The 26,985-nt window shown below is 47.5% G+C and overlaps 1 protein-coding gene across 1 annotated transcript in view; it reads left to right on the forward strand.

Annotated features, from left to right (window-relative positions):
* Positions 1–26,985, forward strand: part of TMEM178B (transmembrane protein 178B) — a 365,625-nt gene that overhangs the window by 114,130 nt on the left and 224,510 nt on the right. The window contains exon 2 of the mRNA XM_060108746.1: positions 720–833. Coding sequence (XP_059964729.1) covers positions 720–833 — 114 coding nt within the window. The remainder of the gene's footprint in view (positions 1–719; positions 834–26,985) is intronic.

Below are 26,985 nucleotides of genomic sequence, written 5' to 3' on the forward strand. Positions count from 1 at the left end.
GGCCTGGGAAATGACATTTCTAGAAAGTTCCCAAAGGATGCTGATGCTGTGATCCCAGGGCCACACTTGGAGGGCCTCTGCTCTAAGATGTAGGACTATTTTGACAATCTGACTAGCAAAGCATGCATTGATTGATCACAGCTTCTCAGTAAAAGTCCTATTGGACCAGGTGTTGAGTATGTCAAGGGGCTTCAATTTTGTCCAAGAAATCTGAGAAGAGACTTGTTCAAGGAGATACAGATGGTTTTGAGTGCTTTGTGTTCAGAGCTGGGGGGGGGGCAGGGGATAGAGAAAAGGCAAGAGGCCCCCTCTAGCTCAGCATTCCACAAGACAGCACGTACTACATGATTAAGGCCGAGGCCTGCTCTTAATTGGTCTGTGGGTGCAAACTCTAAACGTCTTTAGATGCCAAACTTCCTCCCTTGATTTTCTTGATTTTCTTAAGGTTAAACACACATGGCTACTACTTTCTTAACAAGCTGCTATCAGCCTAAATGTTGACTCTTCCCACCTCTGAATGATGCCAGAGGTGTATTTTTCTATCTAAATCCATGGCGTTTGATTTTGTCTTACTCTCTTGCTTTTTTGGAGTCCAGGTTATTACCTTGTACATGTAAAATGTAGGTGTCCCAGGCCCAATATGGAACGAGTCCCTTGGAGACTGCCCCAGACCTGGTTGCTGCCTCATTAACATCTGGTCTCCTGTCTCTCTTTGCCAGGAGAAATTGAGAGATGCACATACATCAAATACCACTACTCCTCAGCCACCATCCCCAGGAACCTCACCTTCAACATCACGAAGACCATCCGCCAGGATGAGTGGCACGCCCTGCGTAAGTACACCTGAGTTTCTTTCTCTGGCTGTGACCTGTGGAGGGCGCGGAGACTGGATGCCCATCAGCAGCTCGGTCCGGATGGACAGATGCCCCTCCGTGTGAGACCTGTGGACAGTCTCAGAACTTGGCGGCAATCCTTAAAGTGTCGATGTCTGTGGGTCACAGTGGCCTCGGTTGGTTTTGATGGCATTGTAGCTTTTGAGGAGTTTGCTTCTACCATTAAAACAAAAAACGACCAGCAGTTAGATGGTGATCAATGGTCTTGCTTCGCCATCCTGGTAGGCATTTAAGATTTCACCTGTCTGACCAAACCAACTCCTGGGATTCAAGTCCAGCATGTCTCCAAGTTGCTTGGGTTGTTACTGTGGCAACCTGCTAATCCCTCATGGGGTAAGACCTGCTAAGACCTAGTGGTGGTTGCAGGCAGCGGTAGCGCTGGGAATTTGCATGTCGGAGGGGTCACGAAGCGGGAGGGGCTGGTCCTCAACTTACAAGTTTCTGTTTCCCCTAGAATGATAGGCTTTGGGACCCATGTTCGCATGTGATTGCTCAGAGGAGATCAGAATATCTGCCTCCACTGGTTAGGGAAATTCTTGGTCAGACATTCTCAGAGACTTAAATTATGATGAGAGGGTGACTTAATGAGCAGACAGAGTTGGTTGGCTATTTTTACCTTTCTGCTCCATGGGGATCCACCTGCTTGTCTGTGTCAGGAAAGTTCTCCTTCATCACCGGCACTGTTCCTCCTGTGAACACATTCTTCCTCTTAGTAAGCTCCACGCTGCCTCTGGTGCATTGGTCATTTCTTCCCGATTCTAGCTTTTTTCACATAATGTCACAAGATTAACTTTCAGTTTGTGTTTCTATGTGAAGGAGGCTCTTTGTTTCTTGATAACAAGGATCCTGTAATGGGTAAACTTTGAAGAAGGTCAAAACCATCTTTTTTCTCTTTACCGTTGCCTCATTGTCTTTTGCATGCATGGGGCCCACCAGCTATGTTCCACTTTTTGGTTTGGTTTTAATCAAATCACCATAGCTTGAAGTGGGGGTGGGGTGAGAGACAAGTAAAATTAAACAGGCGGAGCAATCGTTCGTTGGTTTCAGGAAAAAGATTCTGACTAGCTGTCTGGATGAGTGTTACTTATTGCCAGTGGCCCAAAATGACAATAGGGCAGGTATGAGCAGATAGGAATGCATTAACCAAATGGTTCCCCCCGACCCTTACAAGCTTTCTCACTGCTGGAGACACGAACCAGAACCTGGGAACAGGGAGCTAATGGCCAGTGGGCATCCTCAGGTGCTAGACATTGAGCTAAGCATACCACATACTTATTTAATTTTAATGTGAGATTTGCCTTAGGGACACTAGTAATCAGGGTTATTAATTTCCTGTTTGAGGGGACACATGTAAAGAGCCAAGTATATAAATCCCTGGCAATGACTGCTTATTTGTCAAGTTGCATTGGTCTGGGATAGTCACTTAATAGACACCTACAGTGCATGTTCAAGATACATGACGAACCTGGTAGAAGAACCACTTAAACATAACTTAAGCAGTGCAGTGGAGGGGAGGGGCATCATGGAATCTCAGAAGGAAGAAGTTGTCGGTATTTCGGCTTCAATTCAGAGTCACTCAATTCAGTCACATTTACCGAGTTTTTCTGTGAACCAGGCACACAGTGGATATCGAGGCCACAGGGAGCTCTTTCAGAGAGCTCATGTCTGGAGGTAGAGGAGGGTGGGCAGGAGTGGAGAGATACATTCACAAAGCAAATAATTACACGGCAATGCACTAATTACAATATAGTATAATGGCTTCAAGCAGTTAAGGTAGTTTGTGAAAGTTTTTCAGCAAGAAGAATTATTCTAGCGTAAATTGCACAGATGCATATTTCAAGGGCATCACTGAAAATATGTTTCATGGTGTTAGCAAAGGTAGAGAGGAGGCTAATGCTAAGCTTTATGGACCTTTTCTGAGCCCAGCGTCTCCTGGGTTCTTGTTCTGAAACTGGAGTGCCCTTAGGTTCTGCAAAATCGAGCGTGCAGGCGCTGCTGTGGGGAATGGGGGTGCTAACAGATCTATTTTTAACTGATAAAAGCCATCTCAGCGACGGATACATGCAGAAGTTTTGGGCACCCCGTGTTGGGTGAAGTCGAGGCTCCCCTTTGGTGAGGGATTCATCTGCCTGTTTCACAAAGTGACCTGATGGGCTGTGAAGCAGGCAGAGAGCGTTTGCCATTCCCGACATCGATGACAACTATTTTTAGCCGGAGAGCAGGCGAGCCTGGGTCACACCTGAAGCTGCTGCTGAACGTAATTGGCAATGTTGGCGCAATGGGGAGGTGTAGTAAATGCCAGTTTTAATTTTCAAAGGTCAGATACTGTATGACATTAGGTGGGAAATGGGCACATAAGCCCCCTTTGAAATTAACTAGAAACTGTCAAAGGTTAGCAAACCCCTATGGTCAAGCTTTGGAAATTAAAAAAAAAAAAAACAGACTCTGATTTCTTTACCTATTTTTGAGGGTCCTGTATTATTTAATACTGTCAGTGGGATCAAATAAATTCCTTTAATACAAGGTTGGTTATCATTTTATAATTTTGCCATAATACCTTACATTCTGTAATTTTTCTCAGTAAGTAATTTTTGCCAAAGCAAAAAAATTGATTTTTTTTTCTCCTGAAATAACTTCTGGTAAGTATTTTGGACTTTGGTTAAACTTAGGTTATACCTATATTTTCATCAAGAATTTGCATGTGGTCATCAAACACTGCTGTGGAAAAAACTTTTTTCAAATAAGAAAAGCACCATTTGGTTTAAAACTATGCTGTGGGTTTTGAACAGTTAACCCCACCAATGGGAGGCTTAACTATTTGGCTGAGAGCTCATTCACCTTATGGTCACATGAATAGCAGGCGAAAGAATAAAATTATCTGTAGGTCGCTAGGTTTATAAATCCAAGTGTAAAGAGCTAATAACCATGAGTCAGGGGAGTAAAGGTCGGAGAATCAAATGTGTTTGTGCATGTGTGTGTGTGTTTAGGGTGGTCTCTGCTATGGAGGTTTGAATACTGAGTTTTCTGGGTGATTTGGTGACACGGTTCTGAATCTGTCTTGGATGGTGATTGCCGAAGAAGTGTTGGGTGTACCTGTTTCTCCTTCCCACCCTGGCAAGAGCTCCCCCAGAGAAGGCAGAACTCCTTCAACAGTTGGGACCGTGCCCTCAGTCCACCCAGACCTGACTGTTGGCCTGGGGCAGCCCACCTTGACCTCCTCCCTGTCTGCTGCCACCCATGAGATCGCAGTGACCCCAAGTGGCATGGGTCCAGCCTCCGTGGGCTCCGAGGGGGCGCTGCAGCACTCCTGATCTGGAGCCTCCGGCCCCCTCCAGGGCTGGAGCAGGGTGGGTGAGTATCACTGGGCCGGCGAGGATGGGGCAGTGGCTACAGGAGATGAGCTTGGCTGATGCCACTCTCTGGGTGGGTGGTCTGGTTTAATGTCTGGAATATGACAGAAGCAGATTGGCAGTGGTCAGGGCAAGCAGGCTGGCAGTACAGTGACATCTTAAACGGTGCCACTTCCTCCCCTCACTAGAACACATCCCCACGGGCTTTTCGTGCTCTGAAGTCCAGGCTTGGGTTGCTGTGCTTGTTTGGAGAATTTTGTGTCCTTGTGTAATCATCAGGACCCCCTGAGGCCATCCCCAGTGGTTGTGCCTTTGCTTTCACTGTCACTGGTGTCCCTTTGGAATGCGCTTTCAGCACAGCTGGGGGCCTGGATGCTGCCAGTGGCAGGGCAGGGGGTGGGAGGGGGGCCTGGGGGGCCTGTGATAGGGCCTGGGCAGCCAGGGTGCTGAGAAAGCAGGCTCTGGGGAGATGATGTTGCTGAGATGTGGGTGCTTCTGCCAGGAGGAGCGGGCATGGAGCGGAGCTGGGCTGGGGGAACGGGTGGCAGGGGCACAGCGGGGGGCCTGCCTGGGGGCTGCAGGACCAGGTACCCACTGGAAGGCGTGAGAAGGGCAGCCCTTTCTCAGCCCCTGGTCTCCAGCTCTGCTTGTCAGGGACTCTGGGCAGCTGCTGATGAGTCTCCCCCAGGGCCCAAGCCCTGAGGCTCCGGAGTCGTGTGCGTGTGAACTCAGATTCTCTCCTTCCACTTGGCGTTTTCAAGATGCAGGTTTCCGCTCACAGTTGATTGCCCCTGGCAGTGGGAATCAGGGAGTTGGGATTCCGCTTTCCTGCAATCACATCCTCTCCGCTATCTTTCAAGAGGCTGAGAGCCAAGAAAGCTCCAGGTTTTTGTTTTGTTTTGTTTTGTTTTGTTTTAAAGCTTCCTTCTGTCAAGACTGAAAGTCCAGCTAATTAAATTGCATGGTCACACAGCACATTTCCAGCTGGCCAGGGAGGGAGGGACAGATGATCTCCTCCCCCTGACACACCCCCCGCCATCCTCCTGAGGGCTCACTCCCCACCCCCAGGGACACACAAACAGCCTCACACGGTAGCTTTGCAAAGTGGAATCAGAAGCAATATGATATGTAGTTAAAGAGGGAGGGAGAAGGGGAGGGAGGGAGCAGAGACGGACGCTTCGTGGAGGAGCGAGGACATGTCAGTGGATGTGCTGCTAAGAGGGAGAAGCAGTAAAATTCAGAACTGTCTTGTCTAATGCACGCCCCTGAGTGACACACTTGGATCCTGACCCCGAGACTCCTGACCACCCACCATGGACGCCTGTAGCTTAGCTCAGTCTGGGGGGACCAGCCCCACCCAGGCTGTGCATGGTGGGAAGCCCAGCCTGTCTGCTAATCTGCTCTGGATCTTGGTGCCGGACGCTTCTCTGACTCTGCTTAGCCAAGCCCTACCTGGTTCCCCCTCTTCTAGCCTCTTCTGTAGTCTCTTCCACACCCTCCCCTCTTTCTAGGATTAGCATGTCTCCCCGGTGCTAATACTCCCTCCAGCCACCCCCAGGTACCGCCCACCTCCCGGGCCCAAAGCTGCTCCTTGCCCCTCCCCACTGGCATTGGCCTTCTGGCCTGGGACTTGTGTTGGCTTCTTGCCCAATGGCACTTACCTTCTCCTTTCCTGATGGACTGTCCTGGCCCTTCTGGACCAGCCTGTTCATCTGCTCTCTGAACTTTACTCCTACTCAGACCTCTGGCCTCACAGCCTAGGAGTTGCCTAGGTTTCTGGTCCCTCGTCCCCCAGCCATCCCTGCTTATGACAAAATGAATGTGGTAGGCCCAAGGGGTTGGGATGATGATAAGAGTAATTATAACAGCGATAACTGCCTCTTGCAGATGGGGTAACCATGCCAGGGAGGAAGGGGCTGCCTAGAGGTCCCTTCTTGGCCTCAGAAGAATCTGAGACTCAGGATCCAGGTCTGAACTCCAGCAGACACCCTCCAGCTATTTTTTCTTTGTTTTTGGCTGATGTTACATAAAACAGCCTAATGAGGTAAACATCCTAGACCAGAGAAGCTTCGGTCCCCTGCAGTGTGGGCCATTTTCCTTCCCCTGCATCTGCCTCTGAGCCCAGCCAGTGTGAGGTTCTCACTGTGTGCAGTCTGTTGTGAGCTGCCTCTTGCTTGCAAGACTGGCATCCATGGAGGTCATCCCTAGCAAGAAACCGTCCCCAGAATTGTGGAAGCTTGGTAGCACAGGAACTCAACTGACAGAGCATCCCCTTATGTCGCTTGGTGTTCTGAAGTCTTTGGTTTTTGCAACCCATCCCACGTTTCTCTGCCCCCAAGCCCTTGCAGGGAACATTGTAAACCTTTCAGGATACCCCAAAGCCTGCAGCCCAGAAGCTGCCCTGTGCTTGTCCTCCCAGAGCTCCTATGGTATTTTTGCAACAGGCCAGGCAGAGAACACACACATCTTAATGTGGTATCACACCTACACCTGCTCTGGCAGCTGTAACTCATGCCAGGACTCCTTTCCTTCACAGCCTGTCAAAACCTACCTCTTGGGCTTCCCTGGTGGCGCAGTGGTTGAGAGTCTGCCTGCTGATGCAGGGGACACAGGTTCGTGCCCTGGTCCGGGAAGATCCCACATGCCGCGGAGCGGCTGGGCCCGTGAGCCATGGCCGCTGAGCCTGCGCGTCCGGAGCCTGTGCTCCGCCAAGGGAGAGGCCACAGCAATGAGAGGCCCGCGTACCGCAAACCCCGCCCCCACCCCCCGCCCCGCAAAACCTACCTCTCTTCTGTCCCCTTCCCTCAGGCTTCTGCTAGACAGCACGTTTACTAATTGGATGAACTTTTTTAAGGTGTTAATGTCTTCTTGGGTTACCTGTCCTGATAGCATTGTTATTTTTCAGGAGACCTCACCTAGAGGCGTGACAGTGAGGTGTTAAAGGTCATGTGGAGATACTTTAAAATTCTAACATGTGTAGCTGTTGATTCCACCTACTTAGATGGTGGCCTGGCTAGGAACCAGTGGCGGAAATGGAGTGGACAAGAGGGAGAGTTTATTTTTGAGGCGGCCTTAGCCACAGGGAAGGGAGGAGGCCTGGAGTAAGGGGCGGGGTGGAGTAGGGCACAACCTTTTCTGTTAAAGATAGCCAGGTACTGAAACAAAGCTGAGAACCACTGTGCTGGTGTAACTGCGGTCGTCCAGCCACAATTCATCTGAATGGGCAGGTCCAATTTTGTCCTGGGAATTACTGGGGAGCCTGGCCTAGAGGCATTCTCTTAGCTTCTGCAGATTGGAAGGTGTTTTCTTCTGGCCGAGCACACTGATCTGGACACCACAAAGGAGACCTGGGTGCAACCCCCCTGGCATCCCTCATCCATTTGTTCATTTACTCATTCAATATTCATGGAGCGCCTGTTCCGTGAGAAGCCCCGGGTTAGGGGCTGGAAGGGATATTAAAAGGTATCCTGCTTTCCAAATTGGATGATCTATTTCCAGGTGCCAACTAGGCAAGGGATCAAACTGCTTGTTAATGTTTATCGACTACCCAGAGTGCAGGCTAATGCGGCTGACACGCACACATCATGGGTCCCGACCTCCGCATTTAAATTGGCAAGAGCTCATTGCAGGGGATATAAAGGCAAAACATAAGGCAAAACTACCATATCACAGAGGCTTGGCCTGTTTTTTTTTGTTTGTTTGTTTGTTTGTTTTTTAAACAGTCCAGGGAAAAGTGGGGATGGTCTAGGATCTGCTTTCTCTAGGCCCTCTAGAGGAACTGTCCCAGCTCTAGGTGCTGAAAAAGAAGCTCAGTATTGCAGGTGATTCATCTTTCCAACAGCTCAGACAACAGAAGCTCACTGTGCAGGTGAGCTACAGCAGTGAGGGGGAGAAACAGGACGCGGAGCCGAGTGTTCCCGCGGGCGGGGGCAGCTCAGCAATAGGGAATCTGGGTTGGATGAGACACGGATATCTGGGCAGCGGACACTTGTCATCAGGGCAGTGGGTCAGCAGGTATGAATACAGTAAGTGCTGCTTTGGGGTTTCAGGACTGCATGATCCAATAGGGAAGAGGCTTGGCCAGGAGAAGGCAGGCACTAGTTCCCGAGAAACCTGGAACATTATGGAGTTAGAGTAAGGAGTAGGAGAGAAGCCCAGTTTTATTTAAGGTCAGGGGTACTATGCCTTGAACAAGAATGGGACACGATCTTAGAGCAGCAGTCTCAAACTGTGATCAGGATTGGTCCTGGGATTTGGGGATGAGGCTGCTTCTGAAGATGGTAGGACTACAGGGGGAGGGTAGGGGAGGAGGCATCTGGGAACCAGAATCACTTAACAGAAAAAGTAAGCAGGTTCTACATTGTGTGGTAAAGGTCCTATCAGAGTCTAGTCCAGTGCTCCTCAAATGTGGTTCATGGACCAGTAGCATCGGCATCATCTGGGAACTTGCTAGTAAAAGCAAATTCTTGGGCCTCAGCCCAAAGCCACTGACTCCAGATCTCTGTGGGTGGGGCCCAGGAATCTGTGTGATTCTTAACACATTAAAGCTTGAGAACTCTTGGTCTGGAGGGCATTGAGGGCAGGGGGCTGTAGTGGTCGGTGAAGGCTCAGGAGAGGAGAGAGTGTGGGTGGGCTGTGGACGGGAGCTGGGAGAGGAAATATTGCATTTTGCACCTCTCACACAGAAGCAGGACTTTTAAGTTATTTGTATGTCGTGTGTTGTCTGTTTCTACTTGGTTATAGCTTTGGTAATTTAACTTTTCCATATTCCTTTCTGTTAATAAAACAGCATGGAGGAGGTGAAGTGTATTTTCTTTTTTTCCCCCATTGTGGGGGCATCCTCCTGTTATCTAGCCTGAAATCTCTATCTTGTCTCTGCAATGTTCTTGCAAAACGGACTTCAAGCTAGGGGACGTGGCATTGAGTTCCAGCTCTGTTGCTCTCTAGGTGTATGACCCTGGGCAAACTACGTGAGTGTTTTAAACCCAGTACAGTCGTCTGTAAACCGGAGGTAATACTACCTGTCTTGAGAGTTTTATAAAACTTAAATAAAATGATTCATGTGAAATCAGTCAGTAACTCTGGAAAGGCTGATACCAAGTAGCATTAGGTGCTGTTATTATCAGACAGCTGTGCCAGGGTTCCCCATAGGAAATGGGGGAAAGGCTCTAAAATGATACTTGGGGACTTGGGGGCTTTTCTGTTCAACTCTGTGCAGTCTGTGTGGGTGAGTGTGCCTCGTGTGTGGCTGTATGTATTGGTGGGTCTGCTGTGAGTTTGCTGTCTGCACAGGTGTGTGTGTGTGTGTGTGTGAGAGAGAGAGAAAGAGAGAGAGAGAGAGAGAAATGGGAGCTGGCATCGGGCGTCTCCAGTGTGGGAGTAGAAAGTGGCTGAGCAGTATTATGTGCTGAAAGGCAACAGTGGGGCATATTGTAAAAGGAGTTTAAGAGCAGAGAACGGGCCGTGTTTGGGATCCTCACTGGGAAAGTGCAGCAGAAGCAGCTAATTTATCAGTTGTGTCCAATAAGACTGCAGTTTAGACCATAAGGTGAGTCTCTAAAAGAAGATTTACGTGCTGAGTGTCTAAAAAGTAACATTTTCAGAGCTTTGAAGATAAATACACTGTGAGTACATTTGTATTGAAATTGTCAAGGGAAGTATTGAAATGATTGTCTCCTAACTGTTGTAGCCCAGCCCTGCCTTCCAGGAAGGCTGTGGTTTCCAGTATGTACTATGATGAGATCCTTTCCTATTCCTGAAAGGAAAAGACACATTCCCAAAGAGGATACTGTGAGAGTGTTGGCGGTATAGGGAAAAGAGGGTCCAGGAAGAGGATAGGAGATGCTGTTAGGGTTGTGGTGGGGGGGGGGAGGTGCTGGAGGCGATATTTCTGTCCTGGGGGAAAGGGAATTCCTTATTTTCAGCTCAGTGCCCACAGTGGGCCATGGGGTGGTGCTGGCTGTGGTTGGTCTTGGCTTTTGCCCTTCCCTGTTAGCAACTAAGAGGGACGAAGAATAGCAGGGAGATGAGTTGGCCTTGGAGACAGCTGGTAACCTGCCAGCTGGGAGAGAGGGGCTACAGGGCTGCCCAGCTTGAGTCCCTTTGGGAGGCAGAACTAGAACCCACGCCTTTGTGAATGCCAAGTTCATGTTCTTTCCTCACTCCGAGGGTCTCCCCCGACCTACGTCTTATTGACACGAGACAAGCCTACTCACTTCTTCTTCTCCCCTCTCTGCCTGCTTTCCCAAATATGCTTTTTTTTCATTATCCCAGAGGACAACTCTAATTCATCCTCCAGCTGGCCCTCCCCCACCATCAGCTCCTTCCACTGCATCCCATTGTCTAAAGTAAATGAAGAGCCCCTTCCCATGAGCAACCAGGAGGCCCCCCCGCCCCCCCCTGCTCCATCCAAGAGCTCTAGTATTCAAAGGAAACGAAAGAAAGCTGTTTATTTTCCACTTCTCTGTTTTTCTTTTTCATTTAATTACTGGTATCACAACAGGATTTTTTTTTCTGTTGCTTTTCATTGCAAGCTTATAGTATTTCATCTACATTATGAGTTAAATAGGTTTTTGTGGACTAGCCTAGAAACCCAATCATCATTTATAACAGATATGACTTCTCTGGAAATGGTTTCTGAATTCCAAATAACGTACTTACTAATGAGGTCTTAGCATAGAGCTCATTTCAAAGCTGGAGACTGTATCTTCTACTTTCTAGGCAATATGCCTCTGAATGGTCTTGCGGTCTCCCGTTTCTACATCTGTTGTTCTTAGGCTGGATCCCCCAAATTAGACACCCTCAGTGGGGTGACAGCTCAGACTCCCCTGTCCCTTGTTCTCAGCCCATAACCAGCTACTGATACAAAGTTAATTCATGCCCCATGATGTGTCCTGTGTAGGCTTACCCGACATCCAGAAACCCAACCACAAGACATCAAGACCACAAGACATCAAGCATCCTTGGTGCCTAGGTATCGTTCAGTCTCAGGCCCCACCTCTCAGGTAAAATGAGGCTATTGATGTAACGTTTCCCTGAGGCTCCTTGCTTGGGCATCTGGCACCAAATTAGAAATGAGCAGTTGGAGTGGAGAGTGTGTGTGTGTGACCTTCTGAGGCTGAGTGGCTGCTAAACATGGGTGTGGAGGTGACACCACTTGGGACGGACACAGCATTCGTGTTCCTCACACCACCACATTCCACCGCCTCACTCTTGGAGCATCTAGATGCTGCACGGTTGCCGGGGAAACTTGGGAAAGGAACGGTACAAAAGCTACCTCCTCCCTAAGCTCCTGGGCACGCCCTCTTGGGGGTGGGGGTAGAGGAGAAGGAGGGGCGCGTTCCTTCTGGCTGTGTGTGTGTGTGTGTGTGTGTGTTGGGGGGGCAATGCCGACACCCAGCCAGCACCCGTTCCCACCCCAGCCTGGCTTTTTCCACGTGTCATGTTAGCATTACATTCTGCTACCCTCCCCTTGTTCACATTGCCATCGGCTCCTGCCCCAAAGGATCGTTTCCTTTCCTGGAAGTAAAGATGACTTCTCCACTTCAAAAAGAGTAGGGATCTCTGGTTTGTGGTTAAGGTTTGAAATCCAGCTGCTATTTAGCTCGGCAGAACTAACAGAAGTGTACAATTAAAAAGATTACTAACTCGGCTCCATTTCCTCACTAAATTGAAGGAGAAGGGCTGGGATCCTAAGTGTTTACAATTCCCCGTCAGAGCTTTGTGGCTCTGGCTAACGAGGATCCATCTTTGGTCATTCTTGGAATGACCCGGCAGGCTCTTCATGCCTGGTTGAGGGCCTGCAGTGTGCACAGCATCTGAACCGGGCAGTGAAAGAGGGGCTTTACACTAGAGGACATAGGGCAGTGATGTCACCTTGAGACAGCAGGGGCCGGTGCTACAGGACGTGCACAAACACAGTGCTATTGGCAGCATCCATAGGAGGAAAAGGTCATCTCAGCCAAGGATAACGGGGCAGGAGTAGTGGCCTTGAAATGGGCCCGAAATACTTCATTTGTTAAGTTTATTGAGTTCCTACCATTTACTGGGAACTGTTCCAGGCACCAGATGAAAGAGCCAGCAATACCTGCCCTCATGGAGCTTGCATTCTCATGAGATAATAACTCCCACTTATTGGTGAAGCCTTAACACGGGCCAGCGGCTGTATTACATCCCCAGCGTGCATTATGTCACTTAAACCTCAGTTGTCTTATGAGGAGCATATTGTTATTATTACAGCTTACTGATAAGGAGACGGAGACTTCCAGGAGTTAAATAACTCAAGGTAGGGCTTCCCTGGTGGCGCAGTGGTTGAGAGTCTGCCTGCCGACGCAGGGGACACGGGTTCATGCCCCGGTCTGGGAAGATCCCACATGCTGCGGAGCGGCTGGGCCCGTGAGCCATGGCCGCTGAGCCTGTGCGTCCGGAGCCTGTGCTCCGCAACGGGAGAGGCCACAACAGTGAGAGGCCTGCGTATCCCAAAAAAAAAAAAAAAACAACTCAAGGTAGAGCCACGTAGTGTGAGTGTTACGGCTTTATGATACCTTAGGAAAGTCATCCATCAGCTCTGTCTGGGATGGATGGAGAGGAGTCTGGACTCTGAGGGGCCTTCTGTGATGTTCCAGGCCTGAGGTCACGGTGGTCTGGACTGGACTCCCAGCAGTGGATTATGTGAGACTTGGTAAAATAAGGAGGGGAGGCCACCCGCTAGGTGGGTGCACTTGTGTAAGTGCTTCATGGGAAAGGGCTGAGATTCTGATCTGTAGACAAGGTCTGAACGAGCTGGTCTCTAACTCACTTCCCTGCAGGGGCATGGAGACTGTCTTTATTTTGAGAACAACTTTATTAGCACTAACTATGGGCTGAGAATATGGAAAGTAAGCTTTCCTTGCACTGTAGGGAAGAATTAACTATATTTTGTCCAGCTTACATTTCTCTTTCTGTGGGTAGAAATAAGGTATATTCATTATATCCAGAACTAATTCAACTTTGGCATCTAATAAGTGCATGAATCATACATCTCTTTGGCCTTCAAGTCTCAAGGCTAACAACAGTTTTCGTCTGTCATTAAACAAGGCCTCTTTTTTTTTTCTTTTTACATCTTTATTGGAGTATAATTGCTTTACAATGGTGTGTTAGTTTCTGCTGTATAACAAAGTGAATCAGTTATACATATACATATGTTCCCATATCTCTTCCCTCTTGCGTCTCCCTCCCTCCCACCCTCCCTATCCCACCCTTCTAGCTGGTCACAAAGCACCGAGCTGATCTCCCTATGCTATGCGGCTGCTTCCCACTAGCTATCTATTTTACGTTTGGTAGGGTATATATGTCCATGCCACTCTCTCACTTTGTCAAAACAAGACCTCTTTGATCATGGTCATTAATCTATAAAAATTAGTTGTTGTATATATGTTATATTTAAATAAATTTAAATATACCAATCTCTCTGAAACTATTCTTGAGAGAATAGAATTGTCAACTGAAACACAGTTCGCAAACATACTCATGAACTCAGATTTAAGAGGATAGTTAGATTTTCTTCTGTCTTTGGATATTTAAACTGGGTTCTCACCTAGGGATCACGAAAGGGGGGAAAAATCAATGCGGAGCTATTACTTACCCTCGGAAGAGCTGTTCTTCTGCCTCACCCGATTGGAGCTGTGAATAATTCAGCATGATCCCAGGCTCCTTTTTCCTTTCTTGAGGTTGAGCTTATTAAAATTGCACGGCCAGAAGACACTGGTGAGGAAATGGCTGGCACCCTCCATCTCAGCTGTCAGAACCCCCAACCTCAGCCTGCTCTCTGGGGACACTGGGCTGCCATCAGCTGGAGATGACGCATGGGTGAATGAAGAAAATGAGGAAGAGCCAGGTGTCTCCTGTATGCGGCAGTTTTTGTCCTTTCTCTCCGCGGCCATCCTGGTAGTGGGTGGAAATAGGATGCTGTCTGCATGTTCACTATTGATTAACTTAGTCAGCATTGCCGGCTGCCTCATTAAGTATTAAGAGTTCACTGTACTCTGGGTAAGTGCCGAATAGACAGGGCTCCCTTTTAGAAGCTTTCCAAGACTAATTTATCTCCTTCAGTGAGATATGGAATCTCTAGAGAAGGCATCTAAACTAAAGAGTCAATTGATTACAGTCAGTGCTATGTTGTTTGGGCGGGGGGAGAGGAATCTGATTATGCTACAAAAGATTTTTTGAAATAACTTTTGAAAATGCTATGGTTCTATTGGAGCTTTTTTTTGTTTTTCTTTCATGAGTCAATATATAAAGTTTCTAGGACCAACTAGGATTCAACTTGGAGGCTGAAAATGGTGGGAACCAAATGAGACTTTTAAAATCCTATAGACCCAGGTCAGATTTCTGTAAGCATTGTCAGGGAGATTGAAACTGAATGTCAAATCTGATTAATCGTGAGAGGCAGGAGAAAATCTGAGACGGACATCGTCACCAAGTGCTATTCTGGCAGCAAACATTTGCCCACCATCTGAATCCTCCTTTAAGTCTCTGGTTGTAATCCTTCCCTCTAACCACCCACCCCCATCCCAGTTCCTGTTCTTCCTCATTAGATTAATGTTTTCCCCTCCTCCTATTTTATCTCTTTTTCATCAGCTTATTTCATTTCTCCTGATGCTCAAGATAAAACATGATTATTATAGAAGACTTTGATAGGAAGGTATAAAAGAGCAGAAAAACATCATCTAAAATTCTACCAAGAGACAAATCACTGTTACTTCATATATCCTTTTGCATCTTTCCATGTTGTAAATCATACTTTTTATATAATTTTTTATTCCAATTTTTATTTATAATTATAAGCATTAAAACTTGGCATCAAAACTTCTCATAATCATAATTTTAATGGCATCATAATACTCTACCATATGGATATTCATAATTTACTTAATTACTTTTACTTAATTTACTTAATTTACTTTCCTTTCAAGTTAAGTGTTTATGTGGTTCTAATTTTAGGCTGTTATAGTGTTGTAATGATAACCCTTGTATGTAAATCTTTAACCATATTTTTGGTAATTTGTTGAGGATAAATTTCTAGAACAGGAATTATTGGCTCAAAAGGTACATACTTTTTTTTTAGTTTTAGTTTCTTCATAAACAATGACAAATTTCCTTTCAGAAAACTTGGGCTAGTTTCATCTTACCTAAATTTACCTACACTGAAAATTCTTTTTTCACTCAAGTATATGCTAATTTAATTGATGAGAAATAGTAACTCGTTTTTGAAATTGTCATTACTATGATTATGAGACAGGTTGAACTGGAAGAAATGGTTATGTTTCTCCTTTTTCAAGTTGTCTCTTCAATTGCTCTGTCTTTCCTATTCCTTACATTTCCATCTTACATGAATTAATCCATCTTCAGGATGTATGTCACTTGGCTCCTCCTCTAGTCCCCCCCCACCAACCACTCCCCCCTTAATCCTTTGCTGCCTCTTATAGATTTCCCTCTCAGGGCCAATAGGTTGACAACTCCTGGATTACAGGTACCAAGCCCTAACAGGTGTTCAGAAAATGAATCCCAGTAGCTACTTAAATGGGTTCAGGAACACTTTGGATTTTATGGCTCCTGGAGTTGGTTAATGTTCCGGGCAACTCCAAGAGAAATGAGACCTTGTCTTGCTCAAATCTGTATGTCCAGCACCTGGAACAGAGCTGGCACACACAGAAGGCAAGGTGCTCGGTGCATATTTGTTTAATGAAAGGGCAAAGCCTTTTCAAGTTTCCAGCTTCTTTGCAGTGATTTGGCTCTCCTGACCCACAGCCCTATCCCTGATCTCAAGAAAAGTACAAGAGGGCTGCCAAGCAAATTTGAAATTAATCTACGTTTTGCAATTTGTACAAGAATATAATTAGATTCCTTCTCCAGAGGTAATCCGTTAATGTAATCAGTGACGGTAGTTACTCGGCATGTAGCCTTAAAAAAATCGCTGATGCCTCATAAAAATAAACACTTGCCTAGTAAAATTCTGTGCCCAGTACTAGCCATCTATCTGTTTTCTTTTTGTATGAGACATGGTATCTCCTCTGCAGCATGTCCACTTAGAGACAGAAGCCAGGCCTGTTCCCTGGAGGCTGGGAGGGCCCCCTCAGTCACCACACCTGCGAGGTGGAGGGCTGCTGCTTTCGGTGGGAGGTGAAGAGCCGCATGGCCGTCACCATCAATCAGGTAGTTCTCCCATGCTGGCTACCCAGTGCTCACATAATTGGCCATCTGATACAGTCAGCACTGCTAGTTGCTATACAGCTTAACTCTTTTTTTTTTTTTAAAGTAGAAGTGTAAGTATGAATTAAGCACCAATTAAACTCGTGTAAACAGGGGAGCAACTTCCTTTCTTCCTCCTTTGCTAACTTTGATTTTTCGTTCTTCTGCCAGAAAGCTTTCCCTAGCCCTGGGGTGTTGTGAGTCTCCAATTATCCTGCTTTTAACGGCAGGCAGGGTCCTGAGCCTCCCCTCCAAGGCCTGTGCGGATACACCAGTCAGGCCCCAAACCTGGGAAGCAAGAGGGTGGTAATGGAGACATCACCCCCCGGTTGAGATAAGCTTGAGAAGGTCATCTGAGCACAGCTGTCAGCTGCCCTCTCTAGTAACCAGGGGAAAAGAGATGATGTCAGTTCCCTGAGTTGGGAAGTTCTTCAGTGACTTGGAACAGATGGAGGGAGAGTGTATTGATTTGCACATGGTGATCCTGGAGGAGTCGGTCAGTTTTGAGATTAGGTCTCCATCCTCTGCTCTCTGAGGGAGTTTGGGTGCCCCTCCTGTATATCGCTTTCAGCACACTTTGTATCGCAATCATTTGCCGTAGTGCTTGTCTACCCTAGGGCAAGGAATATGTCTTATCACCTTTTAATCCCAGGGTCTAGTATGGCATCTGGCACGTAGTAGTCATGAAAAACAATTCTTTAATGAGAAGAAGCTAAAGAGTAAGAGTGGAGTTGTTGCCTGCAGGGGCAGCTCAAAGCATAATGGTGCTGACTTAGAATTGTTGAAAGTAGAATTTATATTGCTCTCAACTGGGTGAGCTCTGGTTTTTTTTTTTTTTTTTTTTTTTTGCGGTACGCGGGCCTCTCACTGCTGTGGCCTCTCCTGTTGTAGAGCACAGGCTCTGGACACGCAGGCTCAGCGGCCATGGCTCGTGGGCCCAGCCACTCCGCGGCACATGGGATCTTCCCGGACCGGGGCACGAACCCGTGTCCCCTGCATCGGCAGGCGGACTCTCAACCACTGCGCCACCAGGGAAGCCCTGAGCTCTGTTTTGAGGAAGAATTTTCTCCATTTTCCATATTCACTCTGGAAACCTTTCTCCAAGTGATGGTCCCCCAGAGCTCTTCCTCCATTTTCAGGCTGGTCCTTCTCGCAGGTTCCTATGCATCTCAGCACAGACAGACACTGGGAGCTAAACTGTGGGTGTTGTAACTCCCACGTCCCACTAGGGTATGTGTTCTGCCAGGGAAGAGTCTTAGCCTCTGGTCACACAGATGCTTCCAGGGAGCTCAGTGTTTGGAAAGTCCGGAGCACTTTGACTTGTACCTTTGCTGGTCAGAAGGATGTTGAGAATTCCATGCATCCCTGGGGGTTTTCCACCAAATAGTACTTCTCCCTTTTGAAAAATTGGCAGCTCGTTGTTCAGCTTCTTTGACTTCACTGTGCCTCTGTCTCTATCCCATGAAATAGTCCCCCACAGAATTTCCAAACTGAGGTCCCAGGACCAGCAGCCCCAGAATCACCTGTGTGGGCTTGCAAAATACCCGATTCCTGTCCTGCCAGTTCAGACTACTGAATCAAAATTGTAAGCAGGGCCCAGGGATCTGCATTTTAACAAGCTCTGACGATTATTCCTATGTGCCAGGTAAAGTTGGATAACTCCTGCTCTAGCGCATGGGGAGTTGGTCTCCCTGGGAGCAGTGGTCCTAAAAGATGTCTGGTCCAGATGGTGCCAAGGGATAGTAACTCCTTCCTTTCTACAGCCTGCTTCTTGGCTGATCCATAGTTAAATATAAAGCTTGTGATATGAATTGTTGGGGTTAAAGTATGAATAAGATGATGCAGCTGTCCTATATTGCTTAAAATACAAGATGTCTGCATTCATATATGAATCACTTTAATACACGGCACACTGGGGCAAATCAATGCCATAAAAGATGGGGAGGGCTTCCCTGGTGGTGCAGTGGTTGGGAGTCCGCCTGCCGATGCAGGGACACGGGTTCGTGCCCCGGTCCGAGAAGGTCCCACATGCCGCAGAGCGGCTGGGCCCGTGAGCCATGGCCGCTGAGCCTGCGCGTCCGGAGCCTGTGCTCCGCAACGGGAGAGGCCACAGCAGTGAGAGGCCCGCGTACTGAAAAAAAAAAAAAAAAAAAAAAAAAAAAGATGGGGAGAAGGAGAGAGCATTTTACTGAGGTTAGGATGATCTGGTGAGCGTTTAATGGGAGGTAGGATCCAATTGGACCTTGAAGCATGGCTAGGACTTCCCAGGCAGATGTGGGAAACAAGGACTGTCTAGACTGATGGAGCCACTTGAGCAAAGTTCTGGAGATGAGGAGGATGCTGGGATGTCTGAGCAGTGGAAGGAGTCCCGTGTGGTTGGAACAGAGAATGCGCCGAGGCTTAATCATGGGGAGAAGAGACTGAAGGAGGGGTGAAACTCACGTACATCCGGACTCTCTTCTCTTTGCCCAGGGGAGCCTTGAAACATTTTCTAGTGGGATTCGATGTGATCACATCCTCTGGGTACAAAACCTGGTCCAGGTGTTTGCATGACCATTCTGTTTCCCCACGTTTGGGTTAATAAAGTCCTTTATTCCCTTTGTATCATCTCATACCCCATGCCCTCAGAAGAGTTCTGGGCCAGCTGCACTTCTGTTCTGTGTGGCAGAGCCAAGCCTTGGTGAGAGAGCAGGGGACGGAGGGAGAAGAGAAATGGTTTGGTCATCTCTGCGTTGTCCACGCTGCTGGAGGGACAGACGTGGGCGGTGACAATCCATGACAGTGGATGATAGCAAAGGCCTTTATATTGGGCTTTGCAATGCATGGCATGATTGCTGGCTGCAGGAACAGCAGATTTACCTTCCTAATGAGGCAAATATTCCAATGAGCTGGCACTCCCTGAACACGTGCCACCAGATTGCAAGGCCCTGTCAAAGAAATCTTATCCATTTTCATTTTAGTATTAATTATTTACATCAATACTAGTTAGAGTCCTCTGGAGCATTAGCAGTAAGAGATCCCCATCATGTTGGCTTCTATGGCAAATGGGCTCCCAGCTGTACATCTTCATTTGTGATTGATTTTTTTATGAAGCTTGGAATAACCTCTACCAAATACAGAATCATTGAATCAAGGCTTCTGATTTATTGTAGTAAGGGATGTGTTATAAATTATATTGATAATAGTTTCCTGGTTGGTGTAGAATTCTTGCTCGAAGACGGATTTCTCTGTGTTGCAGTGTACACAGTAGGCTGGGAAAAGCCATTCATGGTTCTAATTCCCTTTTGAACTTTAGTTTCCACTAAAGTACAGTCAGATGTAAATGATGGGTTGTACTCCAAGCCCATATGTGGATAGAACAGAAGTTATAACCGTCAGTAAAAGCATTCATCTTTCACTTATTCATCTCATCATGGAATTCTATAGCCAGAAGCAACGTTGGAGATCATCTCATCAAACTCTATCATTTTAGTGATGAAGCCCAGAGAAAGTTAAAGATCTTGAGGCTGTAGTACTAAAAGTGTGTTTTTGGGGGTACCGGCTAGCCAAGGATAAAAAGAAAAGTGGAACCAAACCAAACCCTAAAAACCCTCTGAGGATAATGCCAGGTTGCTTGTCGACATATATTTTAGTCGCCATACTTCCTAGGGGTCCATGATGGAGAGGCACTCCTACTTGTTCCTTAACAATTACCCATTGAGCCCCAAGAAATTGCCAGCCGCCCTTTGAGGTCTTGGAGTACGCTCGTGATCAAGGTGGGCATTGTCCTTGCCATTTGGATCTTACATTTCCCCTGGACACACTGTGATTTTCTGCTGGCTTCAGGCCTGTCTTAGACCCAGCTCAGCCTTCCGGATCCTAGGTGTGTGATGTTCCTTAAGCTTGCCTGCTATTTGGTTTTCTAATGAGACCAAACAGAAGAGCACAAGAGGGATTTTTTTTTTCTCTCTGTTTAATCACCAGCAAAAGTTGAACTGGATGAGAGCAAGAGAAAGAGCAGAGCTGCAGTGATGTTCTCTGATTCCAGCTTCTCAGTGTTCTCTGGGAGGCTGGCCAAGCAAACGCCCTCACCCAGAGGCCTCTGCGCATGTTGGGAGGGACCAGATAGAGGGAGCTCGGATCTCAGGAAGGGCTTGTATGGAGGGGGAGAGGAAATGGAAAGGTTCCCCAGCATCTCTGACTAAACCACGTGCAAGTTTGGGAAATTACAGAGATGAGGTGGAGGGGAACTAGACAAAGGGAGAGATGGGAACAAGCGAGGGGAAAGCAGATGTGCGGGTGTATGTGTGGCGGTGGTGATGTGGTTCCTAGAGCCCCTGAGGGGAGTCATGAAAGTCCTGAGCAGAACTTCTCTCTCCCCTGGGTGCACAGGCAGACATCACCTGTGGAGGGGAGGCAGGCGCTGGGGCATTGTATCTGTGCCCTGTGCACATGTTGAAAGAAGATAAGAGAGCCAAGTCAACTGCCTGGGGCCTGCACCTTTCCCAAGTTACAGAAGATTATTTAAAAGGGATTGTCTCTGTCACTCCAAGAACAGTTGCAGCGTATGGGATGGGTGAAGAGCTAGAATAAAGTAATCCAGGGTAAGGGAAGGCCTGGGAAAGAAGCTGATGAGACACGCCTTGAGAGTGGGAATAGTCAATGAGAAAACTATTAAAGTAGAAAAAAATAGGTAAATATTTATCTGATGCTCTGACAGGGGAAAGATTTTCTAAGCTTAAGGGAAATCACAAAAGAAAAGACTGATAGGTTTGTCTGCATACAAATTAAAAACTGTGCAGGCCAAACATTAATAAAAAATCAAAAGGTAAAGAAACCTGGGCAAATACTTGCAACAAACACCAACAGACGAGACATTAGCTTTCTTAATACGGTAAATAAATAAATGTATAAAGGATTTGACAAGGTTGCCTAAAAGAAGTCCAAATTTCTAATAAACGTGAAAAGTGTTCAGTTTCACCAAGTAATCTGAGATGCTAATTAATATAGTAATAACATATCTTTGTTTTGCCAAACAAAATTAGAGAACTCTCATTCATCGTTGGTGCGTCTGATATAAGCTTACTTGAAATATATTTGGCTGTATTTATCAAAAGCCTTAGCATGGGGCCTCCCTGGTGGCGCAGTGGTTAAGAGTCCGCCTGCCGATGCAGGGGATACGGGTTCGTGCCCCGGTCTGGGAGGATCCCATATGCCGCGGAGCGGCTGGGCCCGTGAGCCATGGCCGCTGGGCCTGCGCATCCGGAGCCTGTGCTCTGCGACGGGAGAGGCCACAACAGTGAGAGGCCCGCATACCGCAAAAAGAAAAAAAAAAAAAAAGCCTTAGCATGTTCCGACCCCTGGACTAAGTAATTTCACTGGTGGCGCAGTGGTTAAGAATCCGCCTGCCAATGCAGGGGACATGGGTTCGATCCCTGGTCTGGGAAGATCCCACGTGCCGCGGAGTAACTAAGCCTGTGCACCACAACTACTGAGCCCGCGAGCCACAACTATTGAAGCCCGTGCATCTAGAGAGCCCGTGCTCCTCAACTAAGAGAAGCCACCGCAATGAGAAGCCTGCGCACCGCAACGAAGAGTAGCCCCCGCTCGCCGCAACTAGAGAAAAGCCCGTGCACAGCATCAAAGACCCAATGCAGCCAAAAAAAAAAAAAAATTTTTAAAAAGGGCTGTTACCCTGGGCTTCCCTGGTGGCGCAGTGGTTGAGAGTCCGCCTGCCGATGCAGGGGACACGGGTTCGTGCCCCGGTGCGGGAAGATCCCACATGCCGCGGATCAGCTGGGCCTGTGAGCCATGGCCGCTGAGCCTGAGCATCCGAAGCCTGTGCTCCGCAACGGGAGAGGCCACAACAGTGAGAGGCCCGCATACCGCAGGAAAAAAAAAAAAAAAAGGGCTGTTACCCTAAGGAAGCAGTCTGAAATACACATAAAGTTCTATATTCAAATTGTTCAGCGCTAAAAACCAGTAACGATCTTAATGCTCAAAAATGGGGGTAGGAGTTAAACAAAGTATGCCTCAGTCATATGGTAGATGATGCTGTAACCAGTACGTGGGATGTTTCTGCAGAATTTTTAAAACCATGAATAAATGCTTACATATTGGATGCTAATTGAAAAAAGCAAAATGCAAACATATGTAGACTCTTTCCAATTAGAATGTTACAAGGAACTGTATACCCACATGCAAGGAAAAGGGCTCCGAGGAGATAAACCAAAATGTTAACGGTGGTTATCTCCTGATGGTGGGACTGTGAGTGATTTTTTTTTAAGAGTTTTTTTTTATATTTATTCCTGTAAGCATGCGTGGTTCACTGAAATAAAACAACAATAACAGCAAGAAAACCACATACTTTATTTGAAAGTAAGAAGAGGAGGAGGTAAATAGAGCACCATGAGCTGGGGAATGGGGTGATGTCCGTGGAGACACATAGCCAGGGAGCTGAGTCAGCAGGTTGTGTAGCTGGTCCCCAGGGTTGGAGCCCGGGAGTAGTGCATGGTGTAGATGCAGGTAAGTCATAACTGGAAGCCCAGGAATAGATCTGAGTCCGGATTGGAAAGGCCCTACTTCTCGATGGAGGCAAAGGAAGCAGCTCAGGGTGGTCTGTGTTATAACCTCCAGGGCTTGGGAAGAGAGACCACCAGGCAGCCCCTGGAAGGTTGTTGCCCGTCCTCACCTGACTTGGGGTGTAATAAAAAGCCATACTTGTGATGTGTCTTGACTGTGTAAAACCTGCACCCCAAGATTCTCTGACCTGTAGGAACAATACCTGTGCTATTCAACTGAAGTATCATGGACCAGGTAGAGAGGTAACATTGCAGAGAAAAAATGCGCAGACCAGGAATGTGAAGAACCATTGCTGAGGGGAAAATCACTCCTCTTTGTGTTGGTAGCAGTAAGTGAACCTGGGCAGGTCACACCGGAGGGTGGCTGGGCAGCCCCCTGCCTGGGTGTGCCTTTGCGGGTTACCTGGTCACTCTTTGTCCCACAGCCGCCCTGAGACCCATAGCGCACATGCTTCCAGGGGTCTGTGTGGTGAGGGGTGCAGTTTGTGGTCAAGGAACAGAAGGAAATTGTTATGTCCCCTTGGAAGAGCTGAAGCCTTTATCTCTGGACTTCTTAAAAAGGGCTCTAAGTAGGTGACATCACCAGCTATATGTGTAGCTTAGCTCTTGGGTGTCAGGATGTCTTTGCTTTGCCCAAATAAGCAGAGATGGACAGATGCTTCACAGTAGTCACCACAACTGAGAAGAGCGAGGGGGAACTGATACGAGCTTCGTTGTGTGTGTGTGTGTGTGTGTGTGTGTGTGTGTGTGTGTGTGTGTGTGTGTGTGTGTAGCTGACTCAAATATCCTGGCTTCATTCCTGAGCTCAAATGCTTGTACACGTGTTTGCACACAATACCCTTTTTCCATAACGTTTTCTTCATATCTGGGGATATCTTAGGTGGGTTCACTGAGAAGCAGGCTCTCTTAGTTCAGGCTGCTATGACAAAAACATGATGGACGGGGAGGCTTAAACAACAGATGTTTATTTTCTCAGTTTTGGAGGTTGGAAGTCCAAGATCAACGTGCCTACCGGGCTACAGATGTGTTCTGGTGAGGGCCCACTTCCTGGTTTGCAGATGGCTGTCTTCTTGCTACGTACATCTTCACATGGTGGAGGGCAGAGAGGGAACAATCTCTCTAGGGTCTTTTCTTGTAAGCACTAATGCCATCACGAAGGCTCCAACTTCATGACATAATTACCTCTCAGTGTCTCCGTCTCCAAAACCCAGAGCGCTGTCTCTGGTCTGCCATGGCAGGCTGCTCTGCCTGCCCGCCCCTCCCTGCGCGGTGCTGCTGGGCAGCCAGCCGACATGCTCCTCCGCCAGGCCTGCGCCTCGGGAGGGTTTCAGCATATGAATTGGGGGCGTGCACAATCTTTCAGTCCATAACATAGACCTTGAGACTGAGCTTTGCATGCAGAGAGTTTACTGGGAAATGCCCTGTGAGGGAACGAGAGAGGGAAGCAGGATTGGGCAGAAGGAACAGCTAGATGGTAATGGAGTTGTGACAGAGACCTCAGCTGATCGCACAGGGGGCTTTGGAGCTGGGATAGCCCTTCAGAGTGTCCTGAATTAAGGCAAGGCATTGACCACCACTTTGACCTGTCACTGGGTGCAGGCTGCTGCTTGGAAAGCGGCTAGCCTTGGGCAAGGCGGCACCTTTTGGCTAAGGACCATGACCAGGGAGAGTCTCAGCTGTGAGCCTCAGTGCTGCAGAGGGATCTGGTGGCGAATCACAGCATCCACTACAGGGGGCAGCAAGAGTCTCAGAACACCTCCATTCTGACAACTGTCACCACCCTGGGCCCATCTGTGGGTTTCTAACAGCAGGATAGCTTTCTTGATGGTTCTAGGCATTGCATCAGGGAGTCAGGGAGTCAGGGCTTGTCCACAGGACTTGGTGGTCCTCCTCCAGAATATCATCGACCTCATGTATAAGTGAATGTGGGCCATTTTCCCCCCACTTTTAGGGAGCTAAAGTTGGTCACTTTGGAGCAGCAATGTCCAATAGAAATATAATATGAGCCATAGACTGAAATTTTTTTTTTTTTTTTTTTTTTTTTGTGGTACGCGGGCCTCTCACTGTTGTGGCCTCTCCCGTTGCGCAGCACAGGCTCCAGACGTGCAGGCTCAGCGGCCATGGCTCACGGGCCCAGCCGCTCCGCGGCGTGTGGAATCTTCCCGGACCGGGGCATGAACCCGTGTCCCCTGCATCGGCAGGCAGACTCTCAACCACTGCGCCACCAGGGAAGCCCTAGACTGAAAATTTTTAATAGGCACTTTTTAAAAAATGAAAAGAAACAGGTGATGTTAACCTTAATAATGTAGTTTATTTAACCTAAAATAATCAAAATTTTATTTCAACATATAATCTATTTAAAAAAATTTTAATAAGTTATTTAAAAATTTTGGGTACTAGGTCTTCGGAATACAGTGTAAGTTTTACAGTCTCCATCTGGACCAGCTAGATTTCACGTGCTCAGTAGGCACGTGTGGCTAGTGACTCCTGTATTAGATGCCTTAGAAAGCAATATTTTTCTGCTATGGATTCCACCCCCCCACACACAGATTAATAAAATGAAAGTTTTTTTGGAGGGAGTTTAGGAAGCCAGTAATTCAAATTCATCACCATTAATATTAAAAAATATGTATAAAGTACAGGGTTGGATCTGTTTTGTGTGTGTAGCACTAAGAAGGCTATAGCTTCCTCCTAGAGGCCTCTAAGCTTCTGTTACAGTGTTTACTATTTAAGCTTCTCAATCTACACAGTCCATTTTCAGGGTCTTCTGGACTGTGGGCCAAGTTTCAAGAGATGATATAGTTTATGATGAACTGAAAACAACAACAATAACAGCAACAAACCAACAACAACCTGAACCTAATAATGGGAGCATGAGTACCTTAAAAAGTCCCAAGATACTGGGCTATTAGGCCATAAAAGTAGAAGATAGTCTTCTCTCTTCCGTGGGTGATGATACCTTTACTTTCGCAAAGTAGAAAGTTGATGATTTTCTCTGTTGCAAATGAGGACAAGAATTTCTGTGAGTAGAAATTTTACTTTTTTTAAAAAAATTTTTGCGGTACGCGGGCGTCTCACTGTTGTGGCCTCTCCCATTGCGGAGCACAGGCTCCGGACGCGCAGGCCCAGCGGCCATGGCTCACGGGCCCAGCCGCTCTGTGGCATGTGGGATCCTCCCGGACCGGGGCACGAACCCGCGTCCCCTGCATCGGTGGGCAGACTCTCAACCACTGCGCCGCCAGGGAAGCCCAGAAATTTTACTTTTAAGAATGTTTGAGGGTAAAACTTTTTAGTTATTTGGATTACATTTTCACCCCAAAGAGAATGCTATTAGAAGTGAGTTAGATCTACATTTCTTTGACTTTGGCCAACCCCAGGATGGATTTTCCAGCTACAAGCACTTTCTGCTATCATTTACGTAAAGCAGATTGCTTTCTTACCCTCCCCTGCTCTGGGTGTGCTTGTGTTCCTTTTGTTCGTTCACATCTCTGTTTTTCTCCTCTTCCTGGTGATTTGGTACCTGCCAGCTTTTGGAAAATTCTCTGAAAGGTGGGTGCTGGCGAGGCTGCCCTTGGACTTTCTGCCCTGTGTCTCCTCTGGGCAGGAAGCCTACGGAAACCCTCTCTGTGAGGTCAGAACATCATCGCTTCCTTCAGATCCCTTTTTGATCCAAAGTGAGTTCCTGCTCCCCCTGGCTCGCCTCACCCCAGAAATCAACATGGCAGATTACTTAGAATTTATCTGACTCCTCAGCTATCAAGCTTTGGCAAGATTTGGGCGCACATGGTGGTGCTGGTTTCCATTAGATCTCTTTTTATTTATTTTATTTTATTTATTTATTTATTTATTTATTTATTTTTTGCATTACGTGGGCTTCTCACTGCTGTGGCCTCTCCCGTTGCGGAGCACAGGCTCCGGACATGCAGGCCCAGCAGCCATGGCTCACGGGCCCAG

The sequence above is a fragment of the Mesoplodon densirostris genome, chromosome 9, assembly GCF_025265405.1.
Source record: "Mesoplodon densirostris isolate mMesDen1 chromosome 9, mMesDen1 primary haplotype, whole genome shotgun sequence".
Lineage (NCBI taxonomy): Eukaryota > Metazoa > Chordata > Mammalia > Artiodactyla > Ziphiidae > Mesoplodon > Mesoplodon densirostris.